Source organism: Macaca mulatta, chromosome 11, assembly GCF_049350105.2.
Source record: "Macaca mulatta isolate MMU2019108-1 chromosome 11, T2T-MMU8v2.0, whole genome shotgun sequence".
Taxonomy (NCBI): domain Eukaryota; kingdom Metazoa; phylum Chordata; class Mammalia; order Primates; family Cercopithecidae; genus Macaca; species Macaca mulatta.
In genome coordinates this window covers 111,277,511-111,300,346 of record NC_133416.1, presented here as the reverse complement: position 1 = coordinate 111,300,346, position 22,836 = coordinate 111,277,511, and the positions used below count along the sequence as shown (strand labels likewise).

Here is a 22,836-nt window from a genome sequence, read left to right as displayed (position 1 = left end):
CAGCTACTCAGGAGGCTGAGGGAGGAGAATCACTTGAACCCGGGTGGTGGAGGTTGCAGTGAGCTGAGATCACACGGCTGCAGTCCAGCCTGGGTGACAGAGCGAAACTCCATCTCAAAAAAACACAAAAAACAAAAAACCCCCACCATAAACAATGTCAAAAGAAAAAAGGACAAACTTAAAAAGTTTAGCACACGTTGCAGAAAAAAAGGTCAAATTTTCCTAAAAACCAAGATAATGACCACTCACACAATAGACACAGATAAAAAGATAGAAACTGACAGTTCACAGAACAGGAAATAAAAATTACATAAACATATATATATACACACACACAGACACAGATGTATAAACATGCACGTACACGAACACTCATATACATATACATATACATATACATATGCAAATGTTTTCCATCATCACAACTTAGCAAAAAATCTGGCATAGGCAAGAAAAGGGAAGAAGGGCAACAAAGCAGAGTAGATGGAAAACACAAAACACAAGGGCAGAATAAAACTGCCCTATTATAAGACAAAGTCTGGTCAGGGTTGATGGTGGGGGCAGGAATACAGAGGAAACAAAATACAAGAACCCCAAATCTAAGTATAAGTGATGAAAATCAAGGATAATATTAAAACTATCTTAAACTAATGTGGAATAGGCTTAAACTGTTGAGAATGGACATCAGCCAGTATGCTATCCAGTTCATACTGGCTATTAGCCCCATTTACAAAAAATAAATCTACAACAAAACAGTGTACACAAGTTGAAAATTAGATATACAAGAAACAAAACACAAATCCACAATCATGGTGGGAGACTTGAGCATGTCACTCAAAAGTTGATAAGACCTAGACTCACAAAATAAAAAAGCTTTGAACATTTATTTAATAGAGCCAGGTGCAATGGCACATGCCTGCAGTCCCAGCTACTCAGGAGACTGAGGTAGGAAGATTACTTGAGCCTAGGAGTTATCCAGCCTGAGCAACATAGCAAGACCACATCTCTAAAATCAATAATAATAAATACATAAAACATTGATTTAATAGATAAACAACCTTGCACACAGTCAAGAACTCATGGTCTTAATGAGCACCTATGGAATCACAAAAATTGACTGTGAAATAGACACAAACATCTTTATAGACCACATTTCCTGACCACAATATAATAAAACTAGATATTGGCAATAATAACAAAACTTTCCACTTGGAGATCTTTAAAAAATTGTAGCAAATTACTTTTAAAGAGAAAATAGAAATCAATGACAATAAAAGCAGTCTGTATCAAACCCTATGGGATACGGTCAAAGATATAATCACATGAAAATAACACTGAAAAATGAACTAAGGAGCATTCAAATTATTAGAAGATAGAAAAAGCATTCAAACTACTAGAAGTTTAAAAGATGCTGGGCATGATGGCTTAAGCGGGTAATCCCAGCACCTTGGGAGACTGAGGTAGGAGGACTGCTTGAGGCCAGGAGTTCAAGACTAGCCTGGACAATCTGGCAAGATCCTGTCTCAACAAAAATTTTAAAAATTAACCAGGCATGGCTGCATGTGTCTATAGTCCTAGCTACTCAGAAGGCTGAGGTGGGAGTATAGCTTGAACCCAAGAGTTCAAGGCTGCAGTAAGCTATGATTGTGTCACCACACTAGCCTGGGTGACAGAATGGGATCCTGTCTCTAAAAAAAAAAAAAAAAAAAAAAGGTTAGGAATAAAAGTTGAAAGAAATGGAATAGAGTTAAAAAGTTTAAGAAAATAAACTAAAAAGAAAAACAGTCAATAAAACTAAAAAATGGCTCTTTGAAATAAATAAAATAACAAATCACTAGCAAGTCTGATTAGACAATACTAACACTTAGGGATAAGAAAAGAGATATAACAACGGATATAGAGATTTTAAAGATAGAGAGAATTGTCTTTATAACTTTAAAACATTTTTAAATAAATAAATTAAAAAAATTTTTAAGACAGGGCTCATTACATTGCCCAGGCTAGATTTGAACTCCTGGGTTCAGATGATCCTCCTGCCTCAGACTCCCAAGCAGCTGGGACTATAGGTGTGTACCACCACACCTGGCTATCTTATAACTTTTAGAAATAAATTTAAAAATCTAGATAAATGGGTAACTTCTCAAAAAAAAAAAAATTACCAAAAATTACAAAAGGTTGAAAACCTAAATAGACCAATACTCAAAGAAGAAATTGAAAAGGCAATCAAAGATCAAATACCAATCCCAGGTAAATATGGAAAATTTCTACTAAATATTCAAAGAATTATATTATTTAAATATAATAAAAGATGGAGGGCTTTCCATGACCTCAGAACATAACCCTGATTATGTTTACAAGGATAACATAATCCTGATACTCAAATCAGATTACAATAGCACCCTACTCCCCCAAATAACACAGGCAAAATCGCTAATAAATATAGGTATTATAAATAAATGTTAGAAATGTGATTCAGCAAAGAAAAAATTCACAAAATTCATGTATTAAAGGAGAGACACAGTAAGCTCCAAAATGAATTTAAACTACCTCAATATACATTTCTTGTTAAAAAGAGAAAAATAAAACTAATAAGCTGGAAATTTAAGAACATTTTGGCCAGGCATGGCAGCTTACGCCTATAATCCCAACACTTTGGGAGGCCAAGGTGGGAGGATCACTTGACCCCAGGAGTTCAAGACCAGCTTGGGCAACATGGAAAGACCTTGTCTCTACGAAAAAGAAAAAAAAAGTTTTAAAATTAACTGGGCATGGTGGCATGCACCTGTGGTCCCAGCTAGCTACTCAAGAGGCTGAGGCAGGAGGGCTGTCTGAGCACAGGAGGTCGAGGCTGTAGAGAGCTGTGATCATGCCACTGTACTCCAGCCCCAGGTGACAGAGTGAGGCTCTGTCTCAAAAAGAAAAGAAAAGAAAAATGTCCTTAATGTTATTAAAATCACATACCAACAACCTATAGCAATGCCACAATTAATGATAGAAAGGTAAATATATTAATGAAACAGAATAGAGTGTAGAGCAGGAATCAACAAATGTTTCCTGTAAACGGTCCGACAGTAAATATTTTAGGCTTCACAGGCCATAAAATCTATTGTGTAACTACTCAACTGTGCTGTTTCAACATGAAAGGTGCCAACAGCAGTACAAAATGAATGGGGATGGCTGTGTTCCAATAAAACTTTATTAATAAAAAAAGACAGCAGGCCCACAGGATATAGTTTGCAACCCCTGGTCTAGAAAGCCTAGAAAGACACATTTATACAGTAAAGACATGACAGAGATGGAATTTCAAATCAATAGAAAAAAATGGCTTATTTAATAAATGGTGTTGGGAAAATTGAAAATCAATTAGGAAAAGAAAAAGCCTCACACTAGTCACAAAAGTATATCACAAATGTATTAATATTCTAAACAGAAACAAAACTATGAATGTACTAGAAGAAAATACAGAAAATTTATTTTTATAATATTCCTGAAGGAGAGTCTTTCAAAGCAAGATTCAAAACCAGAAAGCCATAAAAGAAAATATTGTCAAACGTGATAAAACTAAACTGAAAACCCTTTTAAAAAAAGCAAAGTGGGCTGGGCACAGTGGCTCATGCTTGTAATCTCAGCACCGAGGTGGGCAGATCATGAGGTCAGGAGTTTGAGACCAGCCTGGCCAACATGGTGAAACCCTGCCTCTACTAAAAATACAAAAATTAGCTGGGCGTGGTGACAGGCACCTAAAATCCCAGCTACTCGGGAGGCTGAGGCAGGAGAATCACTTGAACCCAGGAGGCGGAGGTTGCAGTGAGCAAAGATCGCGCCACTGCACTCCAGCCTGGGCAACAAAGCTAGACTCTGTCTCAAAAAAAAAAAAAGGCAAAGAGAAGACTTAGAAAACACATCTGGAACATATGAAAAATATATATGTAAAGAACTCCTAAGGATCAACAATAATAAAAAAATTGAAATCCATTTAAATATTAAAAATAATAAATGAATTCAGCAAGGTCACAGGATACAAGATAAATAACAAAAGCAACTGTATTTCTATAAACTAGCAATAAACAATCCAGAAATGAAATTAAGAAACTAAATCGGCTGGGTACAGTGGCTCATGCCTGTAATCCCACCACTTTGGGAGGCCAAGGTGGGTGGATCGCAAGGTCAGGAGATGGAGACCATCCTGGCTAACATGGTGAAATCCAGTCTCTATTAAAAATACAAAAAAAAAAAATTAGCCAGGCATAGTAGCGGGTGCCTGTAGTCCCAGCTACTGGGGAGGCTGAGGCAGGAGAATGGCCTGAACCCAGGAGGTGGAGCTTGCAGTGAGCTGAGATCGTGCCACTGCACTCCAGCCTGGGCAACAGAGCGAGACTCCATCTCAAAAAAAAAAAAAAAAAAAAAAGAAAGAAACCAAATCGATTCATAATATCCTCAAAAAGAATAAAAAACCTAGGAATACATTAATCAAAATTAGAGCAACACATACATTGAAAACTACAAAATATTGCTGAGAGAAAATTTAAAAGATTTAAATAAATGGAGAAACATCCCATGTTCATGAATTGGCAGACCCAATATTACTAAGATGGCAATTCTCCTCAAACTAATATATAATCAATGAAATTCCTATCAAAATCCCAGTAAGGGCCGGGTACGGTGGCTTATGCCTGTAATCCCAGCACTTTGGAAGGCTGAGATGGGCGGATCATGACATCAGGAGATCAAGACCATCCTGGCTAACACGGTGAAACCCCGTCTCTACTGAAAATACAAAAAATTAGCCGGGCGTGGTGGTGGGCGCCTATAGTCCCAGCTACTCGGGAGGCTGAAGCAGGAGAATGGCGTGAACCCGGGAGGCGGAGCTTGCAGAGAGCCGAGATCGCGCCACTGCACTCCAGCCTGGGTGACAGTGCAAGACTCCGTCTCAAAAAAAAAATACAAAAAAAAACTAGCCGGGCGAGGTGGCGGGCGCCTGTAGTTCCAGCTACTCGGGAGGCTGAGGCAGGAGAATGGCGTAAACCCGGGAGGCGTAGCTTGCAGTGAGCTGAGATCTGGCCACTGCACTCCAGCCTGGGTGACAGAGCGAGACTCCGTCTCAAAAAAAAAAAAAAAAAAAAAAAAAAAATTCCCAGTAAGCCTTTTTGTACAAATTTTACTTTTTTTGGGGGGGGGGGACAGAATCTTGTTCTGTTGCCTAGGCTGGAGTGCACTGATGTAAACATGGCTCACTGTAGTCCTGGCCTCCTGCTCTCAAGCAATCCTCCTGCGCTGGCCTCCCATGTAGATGGGACCACAGGCACATACCACTACACCCAGCTAATTTTCTAATGTTTTGCAGAGACAGGGTCTTGCCATGTAGCCCAGGCTGGTCTCAAACTTCTGGGCTCAAGTGATCTGCTGGCCTCAGCCTCCCAAAGTACTGGGATTACAGGTGTGAGCCACTGTACCTGGCCGAATCACATTTATGATTAAAAAATAAAACAAAACATAAAACTTATATCCAGAATATATAAAGAACTGTTACAACTCAATAACAAGAAAACTATGAATTTCAAAACGGACACAATATTTGAATAGAAATTTCACCAAAGATACATGAATGGCTAAAAAGCACATGAAATAATGTCCAACACTATTAATCATTAGGGAAATGCAAATTAAAACCACAATGAGATACCACTTTACTCCCACTAAGATGGCAACAATAAAAAAGACAGACAATAATGACTATTAGCAAAGGTGGAGAAATTAAAACACTTATATATTGCTGGTGGGAATGTAAAATGGTGTAGTCAGTTTGGAAAGCAATTTGGTAGAATTTCTTAAGAAGTTAAACAGGTTGAGGTAGGAGGATCACTTGTGCCTGGGAGGTGGAGACTCCAGTGAGCTGACATTGTGCCATTGCACTCCAGCCTGGGTAACAGAGTGAGACCCTTTCTCAAAAAAAAAAAGAAAAAAAAAAAGAAAAAAAAGAAAATAGATCTGTGTGGAGAATCGTATTAATGTGTTCCCATTCTTTCCCAGTAGGCAGAGTATACATCCTTAGACCACTAACTCTGGCCTTTGCCATATGGCTGGCTTTGACTAATGGAATGTGACCAGAAATGAATGTGTGCTTTGAACACAGGCTTTAAAAAGCACTGTATGTAATTGTATGCACCTACTGGCCCTCTGAAGTAGAATAACCTTGAGAAGCCTGCCCCATTATAAACAATAACCTAACAAAAGCTAATATGTGAAAAAGGGTACATGAAAAGTGTTACATGAAAAAGGTTCCAAAAGATGTACATCAAATTGAATTATGTGTATCTGCCTATGTTGGGAGATAGTGCTGTTGAAAGAACACTGTACACTTTCCAATTTCTTGACTTTTTACCAGTGTTATTTTAAAAACCTGTTTAATGGAAAATTTTTTTTAAAAGACGTATGTTAAAAGTAAAAGTACTGGCCAGGCGCAGTAGCTCATGCCTGTAATCTCAGCACTTTGGGAGGCTAAGGCAGGCGAATCACGAGGTCAGGAGATCGAGACCATCCTGGCTAACATGGTGAAACCCCATCTCTACTAAAAAAAACCACAAAAACAAAATTAGCCGGGCGTGGTGGCGGGCGCCTATAGTCCCAGTTACTCGGGAGGCTGAGGCAGGAGAATGGCGGGAACCCAGAAGGCGGAACTTGCAGTGAGCCGAGATCACACCACTGTACTCCAGCCTGGGTGACAGAGCGAGACTCTGTCTCAAAACAAACAAACAAAAAAGTAAAAGTAACTGGATTACTATGGTGGGATAATTTTTTTTTCCTTTTCTATGGTTTCCAAATTTTCCATGATATTTTAGTATTTCTATATTTTAAAACAGTTTGGAAAAAAAGTTAAGATCCTACCATCAATCTAATGCAAGTAAAAAGACATAATGGTTAATAACTCTACTGTATTATATGCTATAGCAACTTGAAAGTGCTTTGAAAATTATACCAATGATCTTATTTCACTATCACAATGACACTGTAAAACAGGTATTTAATCACTCCCATTTCACGGTGAAGGAAACAAGCTTAGATTATTTGCTCTAAAGGACACACATGATAAGCCCTGAATCAGAAAACAGCCCTTTGGACTCTAAATCTCCAAAGCTTGAGTGCTAGAATGACAATGATCAAAACACTATGTGAATATTATTTGGGCTTAAAAAGAAACAAATATTGCAGCCATAAAAAAGAGTGAGTTCGGCCAGGCGTGGTGGCTCACACCTGTAATCCCAGCACTTTGGGAGGCCGAGGCAGGTGGATCATGAGGTCAGGAGATCGAGACCATCCTGGCTAATGCGGTGCACCCCACGTTAGTCTCTACTAAAAATACAAAAAATTAGCTGGGCGTGGTGGTGGGCGCCTTTAGTCCCAGCAACTCATGTGGCTTAGGCAGGAGAATGGCATGAACCCAGGAGGCGGAGCTTGCAGTGAGCTGAGATTGCGCTACTGCACTCCAGTCTGGGCGACAGGGCGAGACTCGTCTCAAAAAAAGAGTTCATGTCCTTTGCAGGGACATGGATGAAGCCGGAAACCATTATTCTCAGCAAACTAAACTAGCACAGAAAAAGAAAACCAAACACTGCATGTTCTCACTCATAAGAGGGAGTTGAACAATGAGAACACATGGACAGAGGGAAGGGAACATCACACACCAGGGCATATCAGGGGTTGCAGGGTAAGGGGAGGGAGAACATTAGGACAAATACCTAATGCACGCAGGGCTTAAAACCTAAATGATGGGTTGATAGGTGCAGCAAACCACCATGGCACATGTATACCTACGTAACAAACCTGCACATTCTGCACATGCATCCCAGAACTTAAAGTAAAATAAAAATAAAAAATCAAAAAAGAGAAAGTCTAAAAAAAAGAAAGAAAAAAATATACTAACATTTGCCACAGCATGGATGGAGCAGCAGGACATTATGCTAAGTGAAATAAGACAGACACAAAGGACAATATTGCATTATCTCATATGTGAAATCTTGGTTTTTGTTTTGTTTTAACAAAAAAGGTAAAACATATAGAAACAGAGAATAAAACAGTGGTTACCAGGGTCAGGGTGGCAGGAGGGGAAGGAAATGGGGAAATGTAGGTCAAAAGATACAAAGTAGCAAATACGTAGCATAAACAAATTGAGAGATCTAATGTATAACATGAGGACTACAGTTAATAATAATGCATTGTATTCAGGATTTTTTTTTTTTTTTGAGATGGGGTCTAACTGTCACCTAGGCTGGAGTGCAGCAGCATGATCTTGGCTTACTGCAACTTCCACCTCCCAGGCTCAAGAAATCCTCCCACCTCAGCCTTCCAAGTAACTGTGACCACAGGCGTGTGCCACCATGCCCAGTTAATTTTTTGTATTTTTGGTAGAGATGGGGTTTTGCCATGTTGCCCAGGCTGATCTCGAACTGCTGGGCTCGAGCGATCCATCCACCTCGGCTTCCCAAAGTGCTGGGATGACAGGTATGAGCCACAACACCCGGTGGTGACTACAGCTGCTCATGCCACAGGCAGAAAAAAAAATGGGTAACTATATGAAATGATGGCCATATTACCACTATAATAACCATTTATATATATATATATATATAATATCTATCTTATACCATCATGTTATATACCTTAAATTTACACAAATAAAATTTATTTAAAAAAAAAACACTACATGGAACAGTACAATTCCCCAAAGGAAAGAGGGATTCTTTGCAGACAAAACCAACATTAGCTATAATAGGGGTCAACAATGTAGATATCCCCATTATTTACAATCTGTGTCAGCAAACTACATCCTGTGGACCAAACCTGCCTACGAGCTGTTTCATAAAGGCTTATTGGAACTCAATACACAAACAAACAAACAAATAAAACACGATGTGAAAAGAAAAGAGGTAGTGAATTAATTCTATTTGGGAAAAAGGAGGAAAGAATTGATTGTAAAAGTATTTGCTAGTGTGAACCACTCTAACAGCTTCCTGTATAAAACATGGAAATGATAGCTTTCATTTTACAGTCAGAGTTTCGTTGCCAAATTCCCAGAGAAATCTAATTTTAAAATAACCATCTGTTACTTTTCATTATCATTTATGAGGTAGCTAAAATGCATTATGGCTCAATATATACAAATATATTGATACAAGCAGTTACATTAATATTAATTTAATAAGATGATTTCTCATTAAAAAAGACACAATTTTTTTGTTTTTAGCTCCAATGCTTTCTGAAGAAAAGACACAGTTTTGAAAACAAATATGCTCCAGGGACTAAGGAAAACACAAACACACACAAATTTGTCCACTATTAGATTGAAATGCAAAAAGCTAAGCATCATCCCTTTTAAAAATTAAAGATGGAAAAAATAAAATGTTCCTACTCTAAATCATAAAATAAGCATTTGGTCTGAAAGAGTCAGCATACCTGGGAACATTATTGTTTGAATCTTCGCTTTCGTTTGCCAGGCCACCAAACAAATAGCATTTGTTACCATATAAAGAGAAGCTATGTCCAAGCCGAGGACAAGGAGGTAAACCAGAAGGAGGGGGATGGGGTTTCACTTTTTTCCATAACCAACGACTTGCCTAAAAAAAAAAAGACACAAATACAGTCAGACAAAATCAAGAAAGCACTCCTATATTGTCAATAGTGCAACATCATATCAATACATTTTAATCCAAATCCTATCAGAAGGCACTAATAAACTACTTTTGGGACAAATGACAAACAACAAGCTAACTTCTGGAATTAAAATATATGTTCCAGTAGACATTCAAGTTACTATTCCATATTCATAGATTTCCACAATGGCAAACTAACCATATAATAATAAACTTCAACAGTTCTAAAGTATTTTCCAAATGAAAAATAAAGTATTATACATAGCTTCAAGATTAAATGTAATTTATACATTCTTACTTTCTGAAATAAGGCAATCCATGAATGGTAAATATTTTAACCTTTTAAAGGTAAACATAAAGCTCATTTAACAAATCAAATTCCAAAACTTATTCTCTGGCCATGGATGTTTTCTTTAGCTGAAATTATTTTTGCAATGAGTTGCTTGTAAATAGGTATAACCACTCACATCTGCCAATTAGCAGATACTCACATGATCACCACCCTAGGGATAAGGCACAGGTCAGGAAGAAAAGTCAACAAGGGCTATGAGTCCGGTTTAGTAAGAGTCAAATTTAGAAAGGTTATGGGAAACTGTTACTCCTCTTTTGTATGTATTGTCAAGGTGGGAGGTGCAGCAAATATTAGTATGAGGGTAACAATTTCTAAAACACGAAAGCAGTGGTTTTCAAAGCATAGCCCAGGGGCCAGGCATGGTGATTTTCCAAATGTGGAAAGTTTTATTCAAAGTTGTCAATCTGTCAGTTGATGCCAATGCCAACTATCCCTCTGTGAGTCCTGCAGTACTTAATACTTAAGAACTTGCGGCAGAGCACAGTGGCTCATGCCAGTAATCCCAGCAGTTTGGGAGGCCCAGACGGGTGGATCACCTGAGGTCAGAAGTTCAAGACCAGCCTGGCCAACATGGTGAAACCTCGTCTCTACTAAAAATACAAAAATTAGCTGGGCATGGTGGTGCGTGCCTGTAGTCACAGCTACTCAGGAGGCTGAGGCAGGAGAATCGCTTGAACCCAGGAGACGGAGGTTGCAGTGAGTCAAGATCGCACGGCTGCAGTCCAGCCTGGGCAACAGAGCAAGACTCTGTCTCAAAACAAACAAACAAAAAGTATACTCTAGAAACCAGGAGCTTCAGCAGCTGGGAACTTGGTAGAAATGCAAATGCTTATGGCCCACTACTGACTCAGAAACTCTCTGGGTAGGACCCAGCAATCTGTGTCTTCACAGGTCCTCCAGGTGCTCCTGTTGCAGGCTAAAGTTTCTACTGCACTAAGATACAAAAACTTAAGTATAAACATGTACAACTGATGCTAAGTAACAGGTATCTTGATGTTATAAATGTTGCACTGGGTATGGGAAAAAGACTTGCCAGGAAACTTTGGCTTTTAAGTGAAGTGGAAACATTTTCTGTAAAGCTATAAAATGTGAAGTTTACATTACTTGAACAATGTCAAAATGTGTTAAACAATGTTAGTAATGTTGCAATCTTTTGAAAAATTATGAACAATATCATTATTAAAGCCTCAGAATGAAATAATATTAAATACACTTACTTGTAACTCATATAACTCATTGCTGTATCTTCCATATTCAACCATACCCCCAAATACTAATATTCTGGTACCATCACAGACAAATCCATGGGCAGCACAGCCTGGAGGGATATCTCCTCTAACAGCTGGCAGAAACCACTGATTCGTAGCTAGTTGCCAAAATAAAATTAAAACTGATTATAACCAACAACGGTTATCACATACTATCAGCAAGTACTTTACATATATCATCATTATCAGTGGGTCTCAACTGGGGATGATTCTGCCCCCCAGAAGACATTTGGCAAAGTCTGGTGACATTTTTAGTTGTCACAACTGGAGGGGGCTGTTACTGGCATCTCGTAGGTAGAGGCAGGGATGCTGTCAAACATCTTACAATGTACAGGGCAATACAGGGCAGCTTCCCCCGACCTCTACAAAGAATTACCTGGCCCAAAAGGTCGACGGTGCTGCTGTTGAAAAACCCTGATCTGTATCATTTAATTCTTATAAAACCCCTGCTGGGTGAGTATAAAAATCTCCATTTTACAACTGAAAATTGTGAAGCTAAAAAAGGTTTGGTAACTTCAGCGCTGATCCTGGGCAACTGGCAGAGCAAGATTCAAATCAGGTCTAATTTGTTCCAAAGCCAGGGTTTTGAACACTAAGACCAAACTGTCAGTAACTTTTTAACTTCATATGCTGGGGCGCTGGGAGGAGGAGAGGGTGAAAAAAATAAAATTTCTCAGACTCCACTATTTTGTTAACCTTCAAATTATTCCTGTGATTAAGCTGTTTCGTCCGAGAAAAGTTATCAGGCATGAAGTAGACCCAAAATTCCATCACTGTCTTTACACCGAAAAGATTTCTTGTGACAGCCTGAGCATTTACAAGGGGGAAAAAAATTAAATTCCAGACTCCTTTCTATTCCACAGAGGTCCTCAAAGATAGGGGCTCCTTGCCCAGGGACACTTGTGATCTGCAGTGGTGCTCAGGTTATGACAGTCCTCTTTCCGAGGGCCAGTCCAGAAGGGCGCCCACACCGAGTATGCAGACACAAGGCCGCCTCACCACGTCCCCGCCGGTTTAGAGCGCGGCCCACGGAGGGGCTCTTGACCGTTACCTGCCAAACACCGGGTTGTATTTGAGGCAAGAGTGCCAGAAGGCCTCTCGTTTTCCCTCCTCACCCCCTAGATGGTCTTCCTCCTAAGGAAGGCAGGTAGGCAAAGCCGGGAAAGGCCCGACGGAACTTTGGTTTGGAGTGGGTTTTGTTTTTTGACAGGGGCGAGATTTCGGGGAGTAGCCCAGGCAGTTGGACACGGTCTTCTGTCGCCTGCGTCCTCCAGCAGCGCTGGGGCGGGGGCGTCCGGGATCCCCCGCTTGAAGACCGGTGCACCCCGCTCGGGGTCCGCTGCGTCCCCGAGGGTCCCGGAGATCCAGAGCTGCCGTCCGGGACAGAGCTGCGGGACCCGGGCCGCCCGGCCGAGCCGCGCTCCCCGCCGCCCGCCCGAGGAAGCAGTGACCGGGCGGTGACAGCTGTCAGTGCCGCGGCCGCCGCCTCGCCTCCCCTCCCCCTCCGCGGCTCCCGCAGGCGGGGCCGACGAGCCACCGCCGCGCCTACCCGTGTTGTAGACGTGCAGCTCATCCGCGATGCCCTCATTTCCCCCTCCAAAGATGATCATCAGCTCCCGGATGGCCACCGCTCGGTGTCCGTGTCGGGCGCGGGGTACCGGCCCCGTGAAGGAAGAAACCCGCCTCCAGTTGAGGAGGCTGGGAGCCGCCATCTTCCCAACCCCCGCCCCTCTGCCCACAATGCACCGCTCCCGCCTCAACCCGCTGCTCCCTGGGGAGGGCGGGGAACCGCCTCCAGCTGTGCTGGGGTCACGTGGCCGCGGGCGCCGGGGGCCAGGCTGGAGGCCCGCCGGCAGGGGAGAGACGCCGGGGAAGGGGGGGTCCTGAGAGGGGAGCCCCAACCCCATCCCAGGCGACGTGGCCAGCGGCCACCCGGGGCAACGCACCTTAGGGTGGAAGGACACTTCCCACTGACCACGTCTCCCGTCCCCACCCAGAGCCTCCCGTTCGGTATTTTGGGGAGAAGGCACAGCATCTTCCTTTACGTCCACTTTAATTGAGCATCTAGGATGTGTGGGCGAGGCAGTGTCACAAGCAACGTGAGAGAAGCTCGTGTAGAGGTGCGAAGAGCTGGGAGCGCAGGGCGGGGACCTCGCAAGGGAGGGTGCGGGCGGGAGCCCGCCTCGCGAGCCCGGGCCACGGCCGCTTCTCTCGACCGTGACTGGGACCCGGGCAGGGAAGGTCGCTACAAAGCCTGCCAGGGCGAACCGAGGGCAGCTTTGTGGGGAGCCATGCCAGGAAGCTTGGGAACCGTGAGCCACAAGAGGTATTTTTGGTTTGTTTGGCTTAAGCAGAGAAGAGATGGTTTGTAGGTTTCTGTTTCATTGCTAGCTAACAAGTGAGGGCTGTCCACAGCCAGGAATGCCTTAAGTGCCTCATGTGTATTAACTCGTGTAATCCATCCAACAATCTAGTGAGGTGGCTCCTGTTATCTCCCTTTCGTGGATGGAGAAATGAGGCACAGTGCAGTTAAGTAATATTATGAGGAACACAAAGGAAAGGTGTTGAAAAAAAGATTGGGGCCAGGAATCAACCACGGGACTTCTGATTCCAGAACCCCCAAGCCCTTATACCATATACCATACTGCCTCTGATAGCAGTCATATCCAACCATTGTGCAATACTGCCTCTGATAGCAGTCTTACGCAACTCTTTATTTTTATTTATTTATTTTAGATAGGGTCTGGTTCTGTTGCCGGAATGCAGTGGCGCTATCAGAGCTCACTGCGAGCTCCAGCTCCTGGGCTCCAGCGATCCTCCCACCTCGGCCTTCCACAGTGCTGGGACTACAGGCGTGAGCCACCGCACCCAGCCAATGCAACTCTTAATAAGGCCTAGCTGCCCTGTGATTTGATCCTACAGGTAATCACACAAGTCCATTAGGAATAAAATTGCACTGCATATGGGATTCATGCCAAATGAGTAGATTTTAGCTGCTCTTGCCACAGAAACACAAAAAGGGTTGGTGGTAACTATATGAGATGATGGATATGTTAATATGCTGCGCTGTAGTAACTTTGTGACTGTATCAGCTGTCCCCTACCTTTTTGGCACTAGGAACCTGTTTCATGGAAGACAATTTTTCCACGGACTTGGCAGGGGAGTGGGGGGTATGGACTTGGCAGGGGGGTGGAGGGTATGGTTTCGGCATGAAACTGTTCCACCTCAGATCATCAGGAATAAGATTCTCATAGGGAGTATGCAATGTAGATCCCTCCTATGGGCAGTTGACAGTAGGGTTTGAGCTCCTCTGAGAATCTAATGCGCGGCTGATCTGACAGGAGGCGGAGCTCGGGAGGTCATGGGAGTTCCGAACAGACCGAGGACTGGTTGCTGGGGATTAGAGACCCCTGGTCTATATGATATCATAACTTCATATTGTATATCTTAAAAATGCACAAGTTATTTTTAAAAAATTTAATTGAAAAAGGACTGGGCACAGTGACTCACACCTGTAATCCCAGCACGTTTGGAGGCTGAGACAGAAGGATCCACTGATCCCAGGAGTTCGAGACCAGCCTGGTCAAGATGGTGAGATCCCATCTCTATTTTTATTAAACAACGATATATAAGGCCGGGCGCGGTGGCTCACGCCTGTAATCCCAGCACTTTGGGAGGCCGAAGTGGGTGGATCACGAGGTCAGGAGATGGAGACCATCCTGGCAAATGTGGTGAAACCCCGTTTCTACTAAAAATACAAAAAAATTAGCCGGGTGTAGTGGTGGCCGCATGTAGTCCCAGCTTCTTGGGAGGCTGAGACAGGAGAATGGCGTGAACCCGGGAGGCGGCAGAGCTTGCAGTGAGCGGAGATTGCGCCACTGCACTCCAGCCAGGGCGAAAGAATGAGACTCCGTCTCAAAATAAAATAAAATAAATAGAGATACAAGTCCAGTGGAAGAAAAAATTGAAAGCAATTTAAATCCCTACCTCAGATTCTCAAGAGGTACTGAAAGGAGAATACACTGTATAGTAAATTTCCTAAAGCTCTTTTTTCCTCATCTTTTACTATTTTCAATTTCTCTTATATGCTTCATTCACCCAACTTCCTTAAACCTCAGCATGCTTCTCCACCTTCTCATCCATCTAAGCTTCTTTTTGAAAGAGAACTCTCTACCTTTTAAAAAGGAATTCTCAGGCTGGGCATAGTGGCTCACACCTGTAATCCCAGCACTTTGAGAGGCTGAGGAGAGCAGATCACCTGAGGTCAGCAGTTCGAGACCAGCCTGGCCAACATGGTGAAACCCCGTCTCTACTAAAAATACAAAAATTAGCCGGGTGTGGTGGCACATGCCTGTAATCCCAGCTACTTGGGAGACTGACGTAGGACAATCGCTTGAACCCAGGAGGCGGAGGTTGCAGTGAGCCAAGATGGTGCCATTGCACTCCAGCCCGGGCAACAAGAGCAAAACTCTGTCAAAAAAAAAAAAAAAAAAAAAAAAGGAAAGGAATTCTCACTATTCTTTTTAGCTTCTGCTTCTTAAATTCTCCCTCTCACTGAGTGTAACCCAATTTTGTTTTTGTTTGTTTGTTTTTGAGATGGAGTTTCGCTCTTGTTCACCAGGCTGGAGTGCAATGGCGTGATCTTGGTTCACTGCAACCTCCGCCTCCTGGGTTCAAGTGATTCCACTGCCTCAGCCTCCTGAGTAGCTGGGATTACAGCCATGCACCGCCATGCCCAGCTAATTCTGTAATTTTAGTAGGGACGGGGTTTCTCCATGTTGGTCAGGCTAGTCTTGAACTCCTGACCTCAGGTGATCCGCCCGCCTTGGTCTCCCAAAGTGCTGAAATTTCAGGCATGAGCCACCGTGCCCAGCCAGTCCAATTTCATAATATGTCCAAAGAGAATTTGGAAAGGGAGGGAGAAATAAGATGCCTACAAACAGAAAAGAGGTTATGAATATTTATTAATATTTTTCTTTGTCACGTACATAAGATAGGCTCTTAAATGTTGCAATAATAAGTTTTTATGAATCTGAAATAAAACTGGAAGAGTTGGAATAAAGCAGTGAGTTTTTCATAAAACCCAAAGTGTTTAATTTAAAGAACTGTACTTTGTTCTGAGAGTTTTGTGCTTAGATGGTAGTTTTTTTCTAATGCCCTTATAGCACAAGGTTAAAGGAAAAATCAAAAGTTGCAACCCTAATGTTGAACTTCAAATTTAAAAAAAAAACTAGTCTATGATATTTGAAAGCCAGAGAACCCTTGAACTAGGAGAAAAATGAAAGCAAATATTTTTAAGACAAAAGGGATTGCAAGCTATAACTGGTGGCTTAGATAGGGAGCTGCAGGGTGATGAGGAAATGTATACTAGTTTCCTAGAGCTGCTATGATAAAGTACCACAAATCTGGTGGCTTAAAACAATAGGAATGTTTTGTCTCACAGTTCTGAAGGATATATAAGTCTGAAATTAATGTGTCAATATGGCTGTGATCCCTCCAAAACCTGTAGGAGAGAATGCTTCCATGCCTCTTTCTAGCTTCTGGTGGCAGCTGTCAATCCATGGCAACCCTTGGCTTGTCAATGAATCACTCATCTCTGGCTCCATCACATCATCACGTGGTGTTCTCCCTGTGTGTCTGTGACTTTTTTTTCTTCTTCTTCTTTTTTTTTTTTTTTTTGAGACAGGGTCTGGCTCTGTCACCCAGGCTGGAGTATAGTGGCGCGATCTCAGCTTGCTGCAGCCTCCACCTCCCGGGCTTAAGCGATCCTCCCACCTCAGCTTCCGGAGTAACTGGGATTACAGGTGTGCACCACCATGTCTGGCTAATTTTTAAATTTTTTCTAGAGATGAGGTTTTACCATGTTTCCCATGCTGGTCTTAAACTCCTGAGCTCAAGTGATCCTCCTGCCTCAGCCTCCCAAAGTGCTAGGATTACAGATATGAGCCACTGCACCCAGCCTCCTCCTCTTCTTGTAAATTCACTAGCTATATTGGATTAGGGCTCATCCTGTGATCTCATCTTAACTTGATTATATCAGCAAATACCCCATATCCAAATAAGGTCATATTCACAGGTATAGCGGGTTAAGACTTCAGCATATTGTTTGGGGGAGATACAATTCAATCAGTGACAAAGTACGTAATCCAATGGGAAAGCTATTTTAGTAGAGCAGTTTTGAGTACTCTCTCCTTGAGGGAGGCATCTAAAAGAGGTCCCCATTTCACAATAAAGTACCTTCAGTCTTTGAAACTTCAAGATTGTAGTTTGGAAACAACAACCTAGGAGGAGAGTTTGGAGAAGAGGGATGGAAAATAGCACCCTGAAGAAGCCAGCATTGATGGGGTAAAGACAAGAGGAGGCACTCATGAAGGAAATAGAGAATAAGTAGCCAGAGAAGTTAAAAGGGAACTGGGTGAGGGTGATGTCAAAGAAACCACAGGCAAAGAGGGTTTCATAGAGGCAGAAGTGGTAAGGAAAGCCAAAAGCCATAGAGAAGTCAGGGAAGAAGAGGACGAAGAAGCAACTGTTGGATTTGCAAATTAGGAGGTTAGTAGTGGCCTAGAATTAAAATGTTTTCAATGGAGTGGGAGGGAAAGAAGCCAGAGAGAACTGAAGCATGAATTAGAAAATGCGGATAACATGTATAGTCTACTCTTTACAGAGACTTGGCTATGTGAGGAAAGAAAGAACAATGGCTGGCAAGGAGAGAGAGGTACTGTGTAAATTGTTATTATTTTGGATGGTGAGACTTGAGCATGATTTTGGGCCCAGAAGAAGGATCCAGTTGCAAACAAAAGGTTGGAAGTACACAACCAGCAATCATTTCCAACCTTCTTCTCCTTGCCTGCCTCTCATTATTGAGACTGGGAAGGAAAAAAACAAACAAATAAGCACTTTCCCAGGCTACTGTACCCACTCTCCTTCAAGATGACCCCCAATGTCTGCTCTTCTCTTCTTTTCAGTAACAGAATCTGGACTATGAGCTGGGCACATGACCGTTCTAAATAAAAATTCGTTTCCCAAACTTCCCTCAACTAGTTGTGGCTTGTGGCTAAATATTGACCTATGGGGTATAAGCAAAAGTACTATATATAATTCCAAAATGTGTTCGGGAGGAGGGAAACTTCCTCTCTCTTACTCTTTCCTGCTGGCTGGAATGTAGATGTAATGGCTAGAGCTGGGGCAGCTGTCTTGGACCATGAGCTGGAAGGAGCCTAATTTCCTGAGGACTTAGTGAAGTAGAGCAGCTCTACTGGAAATTACATCCCATAGGGCAAGTAGGTCTGTTCAGAAAGAGCTGGAATTTGGTGGATCGAGGTCCTGGAGGATCAAGGAAAGATGGATCCTGAAGTCCATGTATATCTACATGTATACGAGAGTTGAATAGATACATTAATTCTCTATTATAGATTGTATAAATATTATGTATTCTATACATATACAGGAATCCCTCTTTAGCCATGGTTTCAGTTACCCACAGTCAATACAGTCTGAGAATATTAAATGGAAAATTCCAGAAATAAGCAATTTGTAAGTTTTAAATTGTGTACCATCCTGAGTCACATGATGAAGTCTTGCACTGTCCCGCTGTTACCTGCCTGGGATATGAATCATGCTTTGTCCAGTGTTTCCACACTGTATGTGCCACCTGCCCATTCGTCATTTAGTAGCTGTCTTAGTTAGAGTTATATAGGATTTGGTACTATCTGTGGTTTTAGGCATCTCTGGGGGTCTTTGAATGTATCCCCCTTGGGTAAGGGGGCATCTGTTGTATTATAGAAAGCTCTATTGGACAGTGCTGCTCTAGACTTTTTAGGCATATGTTAGAGAAGGTACTTTCATCTCTCACTACTTCCTCTCCTCTCTGCCCACTCCTCCATATCAAACACCCACCAGAGTCATTTACCTGGACTGTTTCATTTGGGGTTAAGATCATGGGCTTTAAGACCCAATAGGTTGTAGCTACTTAACTAGTTGTGTGGCCTTGGTCAAATTATTTATCCTCTTTGAACCTCAGATTCTTTGTCTATAAAATGGGAAGAGTAAGAGCATCTGCTTCTCAGGATTAGTCAAGGGATTAAATGAGATAATATGGTGCCAAAGTGGCAGCAAGGAAGCAAGCTGGCTTCACACCCCCCAATGGAAAACCAAAAACTAATATTCAACACTGAAATTATCACCAGCAATATCCAATAACTCAACTATGAGGATGAGACATTTGCTGGGGCCACAGAGAAGTTTAAAAAACTCTGAGTAGATGGTAAGAGAAGTAGACTTCCACATCTGTAATCCCCTCCCCACAATCTGCCAGGCACCAAGTACATGAAAATTTCCCCCAACTCACAGTGTACACTGTAAAAAGTGAGATCAAGGCATAGACAACCAGCTTCTCCACAATCTTGGGTTCCCTGGCAGAAGACCTGTCCCTGCCTCAACCACTAGAAGCATCAGTAGTCCCTGGAGGAAAAATATCCCTGAGAACAGCCAGAGACAAAGGGGAGAGGTGAGACTACTATCCCAGCTCTGGAAACTGCTGTGTAACTTGACAAAAAGAGACGGAGACACCAAATCAGAGTGGCTGTTCAGTAGCACCACACTGTAGGAGGTTGGGTCTATAGGTCCCTTGGACGCTGAACCCCTAGTCAGCCTTCCCATACTACTGGGATATCCCCCATTAAGGACAAGGGGCACTGAATATTTATTAGAATGGAGGCAAACATGGGTTTCAGCACCATCTAGTGCTGAAAATGGGGCAGCGACCTAGCAAAGGGGAAAAAAGAAAGAAATCAATAGATAAATGAAATAATACATGTAAAGTACAGGCAGTCTTCACTTTGCATGATAATACTGTTCTGCAAACATGATATGCAAGCCAACACCCTTCAAAGTGATCTTAATTACCAGTGGGAAAAATTACAATTGTTTTGTGATGTTTAAAAACTTTTTTGTCAAAATATTAAAAACTTTCTTACTATTGCTTATAAATATATAGAGAAATGAAAAAATTGTAAACCTAATATTTCTTTGTTATGCCATAATTTAAAACAGAAATATTGAGAATTAAAGAGTTTTATTTCTTTGCATAAAACTTACCATGAGTAGTTTAAACCATGCTTACCACCTTCTTGTCATATAGCTTACTATATGGAGTGAGCATCTTTTCTATGCTGTGGCAAATTGTCATACTCCTTTCTAAGGCCTTTTTTTTTTGAGACAGGGTCTCTATCATCTGAGCTGAAGTACAGTGGCATGATCATAGCTCACCACAAACTTGACCTCCCAGGCTAAAGTGATCCTCCCACCTCAGCCTCCTGAGTAGTTGGGACCTTAGGTGTATACCACCACACCTGGCTAACTTTTTTATTTTTTGTAGACATGGGGTCTCCCTATGTTGCTAAGGCTAGTCTTGAACTCCTGAGCTCAAGCAATCCTCCTGCCTCAGCCTCCCAAAGTGCTACGATTACAGGTGTGAACCACCATGCCCAGCCTCCTTTGTAAGTTTTCCTTTGTGCTTTCAATGTTGTGAGATATCTCTGAATGTTCCTTTAATGTGAATTTTTTGCTCATGTCACTTTCTGGAACATCTTTATCCTTGTCCTTACAACTTCCAACTTCCTTCCTTATTTATGTTCATAAGTTTACCTTTACTAAGTTTTTCTGGATGCCCATCTGGAGTTGAACAGTGGCAACAACAACATTCTCATGGCCAACAATTTCTTCTGTAACTCCAATGATCTTTGATTTGAACTTCACTCCCACAATTATCACTTTTCGTTTCTTTGCTTCACTTTTATCTTTATTGGCAAATTCTATTGTCCATTTATTAAAATGTCACATGGAGATAAGGAGGCAACACAACTACATGCTTTGCTGTCTGTGCATAACTAAATAACAGATGTCCAGTGACCGGTCACCAGCAGACTACAAAGGAAGTGATATGCTATGGTCACTGATCATGGTGTACATCTGTTATTTGCATAGTAATTTTGTGGACTGAAAACCTGGCAGCAAAGCTTGTATTTATGCAATTACTCACAGGTAATATACTGTGGTAACTGAAATTTGAACTGTGTTATTGGGGGACTTGTGTTATATAACTAAATGGTGCTAATTGAAATCTGTGCTGTTGCCATGCCAAGCAAGGACTGTGCTATACTTATGCAAGGACTGACATGTAGTGAGCATTTAGTAAGTAGTAGATTGTTTTATTTCTATCATTATCATGATGTTATTATATTTCTACAGTTTCTATTCCTCTTCCTGAGCTGCAGGCCAAAAAGTCAACCCTAGAGTGAGAATCTGGTGCTGGAGGTGGCAGACAGTCCTGTGTTTTCAGCCAAGAGTGTAAATTGCAATGTCTTTAATCTCAATTGAGGACTCGGGCCAAGGGCCAAAGGCTTTTTGCCAGAGGTCTGAGAAGAGGTTCTGGGGAGTGCTAGCAAGTGGGCAGAACTCAATAGCAGAGATCCTGGGCAGGGACTGTTGCCGAAGTGAGGGAAACAGATGGTGTCTGAGAGGTCTGTTTACAGATTGCAGGGCTCCAACCATGAATCTTGGCTGAAGCTATGGCCAAAGCACAGAGAGGGCAGCTGGCAAGAGCAAGGCAGTGCTCCAGGCTAGATAGAACCTAACTTAATTGCCAGAACAGGGAACTGGGCCAAGGAAGAGAAACAGTTACAGCATGTGGGAGAGAGAGAACTCTAGTGCGAGACTCAGGTGCTGGAGCAATTGCTGCAGTTCAGGGAGTAGCAGGGGAGAGCAAGAGCACCGAAGCTCAGGGCAACAAGAAGATGACCTGCAACTGAACCACACCAGGCAAAAGAGAGGGAATTGAGCCTGCTATGGTAATTCCTGCCCCATGTGTGTGATCTTGGAGCCCAGCCATGGGAGACAAACGTGGCAAAGAGGCTTGTCAGCCTGACCCAATGTGGTAATTCATGTACTACTAGAGAAGACTTATTCCTTTCCTCCCAGGCAACCTTATCAGCTTTAATAGATTTTATCTAGGACCTTATCTAAAAGTAATATACACAGTCAAGGCAGACCCAGTTAGCAAGAAGAAACGATGAACATCTGACTTTCAACTAGTAAGAAATAAACACAGAATAATAATGACTCAGATACATGTTTTGTTGACAAATGATACCACAAATATAAAATGCATGTGAAATGCATACATATTGCATGCGGTTGCACTCAGGCATGTAACTAAATCTAACCAAAGTTACTTGACCACTTAAGGGTTTATTTTCATCACATAGCAAGATTTTCCATAAGTAGTTCATTTAGGGCTGCTGTGGTGATTCTCTGCCATCTTTAGCATATGTCAGGCTGCAGAATGACACAGTGCCAGGGACCCCATTCATATCATGCAAGGATATTTTTCATTTACTTCTACAGATCTACTCTCCACCCTTCAACCTGTTCAGTGTCCTGAGAGGCTAACCTCAATGGATTATAGCACTTGAGCTCCTTGCCCTCTGACTTCTAGTTGGATTTGGTCAATGGGAGACACTACCAACAGGAGACTGTGACGCTAGGGTAATCAGCCCCTGGTTCCTTTTGT

The 22,836-nt window shown here is 42.2% G+C and overlaps 2 protein-coding genes across 7 annotated transcripts in view; one reads left to right on the top strand and one right to left on the bottom strand.

Annotated features, from left to right (window-relative positions):
- Positions 1-12,995, bottom strand: part of HCFC2 (host cell factor C2) — a 42,177-nt gene extending 29,182 nt beyond the window's left edge. Inside the window, 3 exon segments of one of the 2 annotated variants that reach the window (NM_001261732.1) lie at positions 9,451-9,611; positions 11,217-11,365; positions 12,817-12,995. In NM_001261732.1, the coding sequence (NP_001248661.1) occupies positions 9,451-9,611; positions 11,217-11,365; positions 12,817-12,979 (473 nt within the window). In that variant the 5' untranslated portion in view covers positions 12,980-12,995. 2 annotated transcript variants of the gene reach the window in all.
- Positions 12,996-13,040: 45 nt separating this feature from the next.
- The window catches only part of GLT8D2 (glycosyltransferase 8 domain containing 2), a 74,126-nt gene continuing 64,330 nt past the window's right edge, over positions 13,041-22,836 (top strand). The window contains exons 1-2 of one of the 5 annotated variants that reach the window (XM_015152545.3): positions 13,041-13,387; positions 14,004-14,189. The gene's annotated coding sequence lies outside the window, so the exon portion shown is untranslated. Of the gene's footprint in view, positions 13,388-13,415; positions 13,594-14,003; positions 14,190-22,836 lie in introns of those variants that run through there. The other 4 variants (XM_015152541.3, XM_015152544.3, XM_015152543.3 and 1 more) reach the window with 4 other exon arrangements.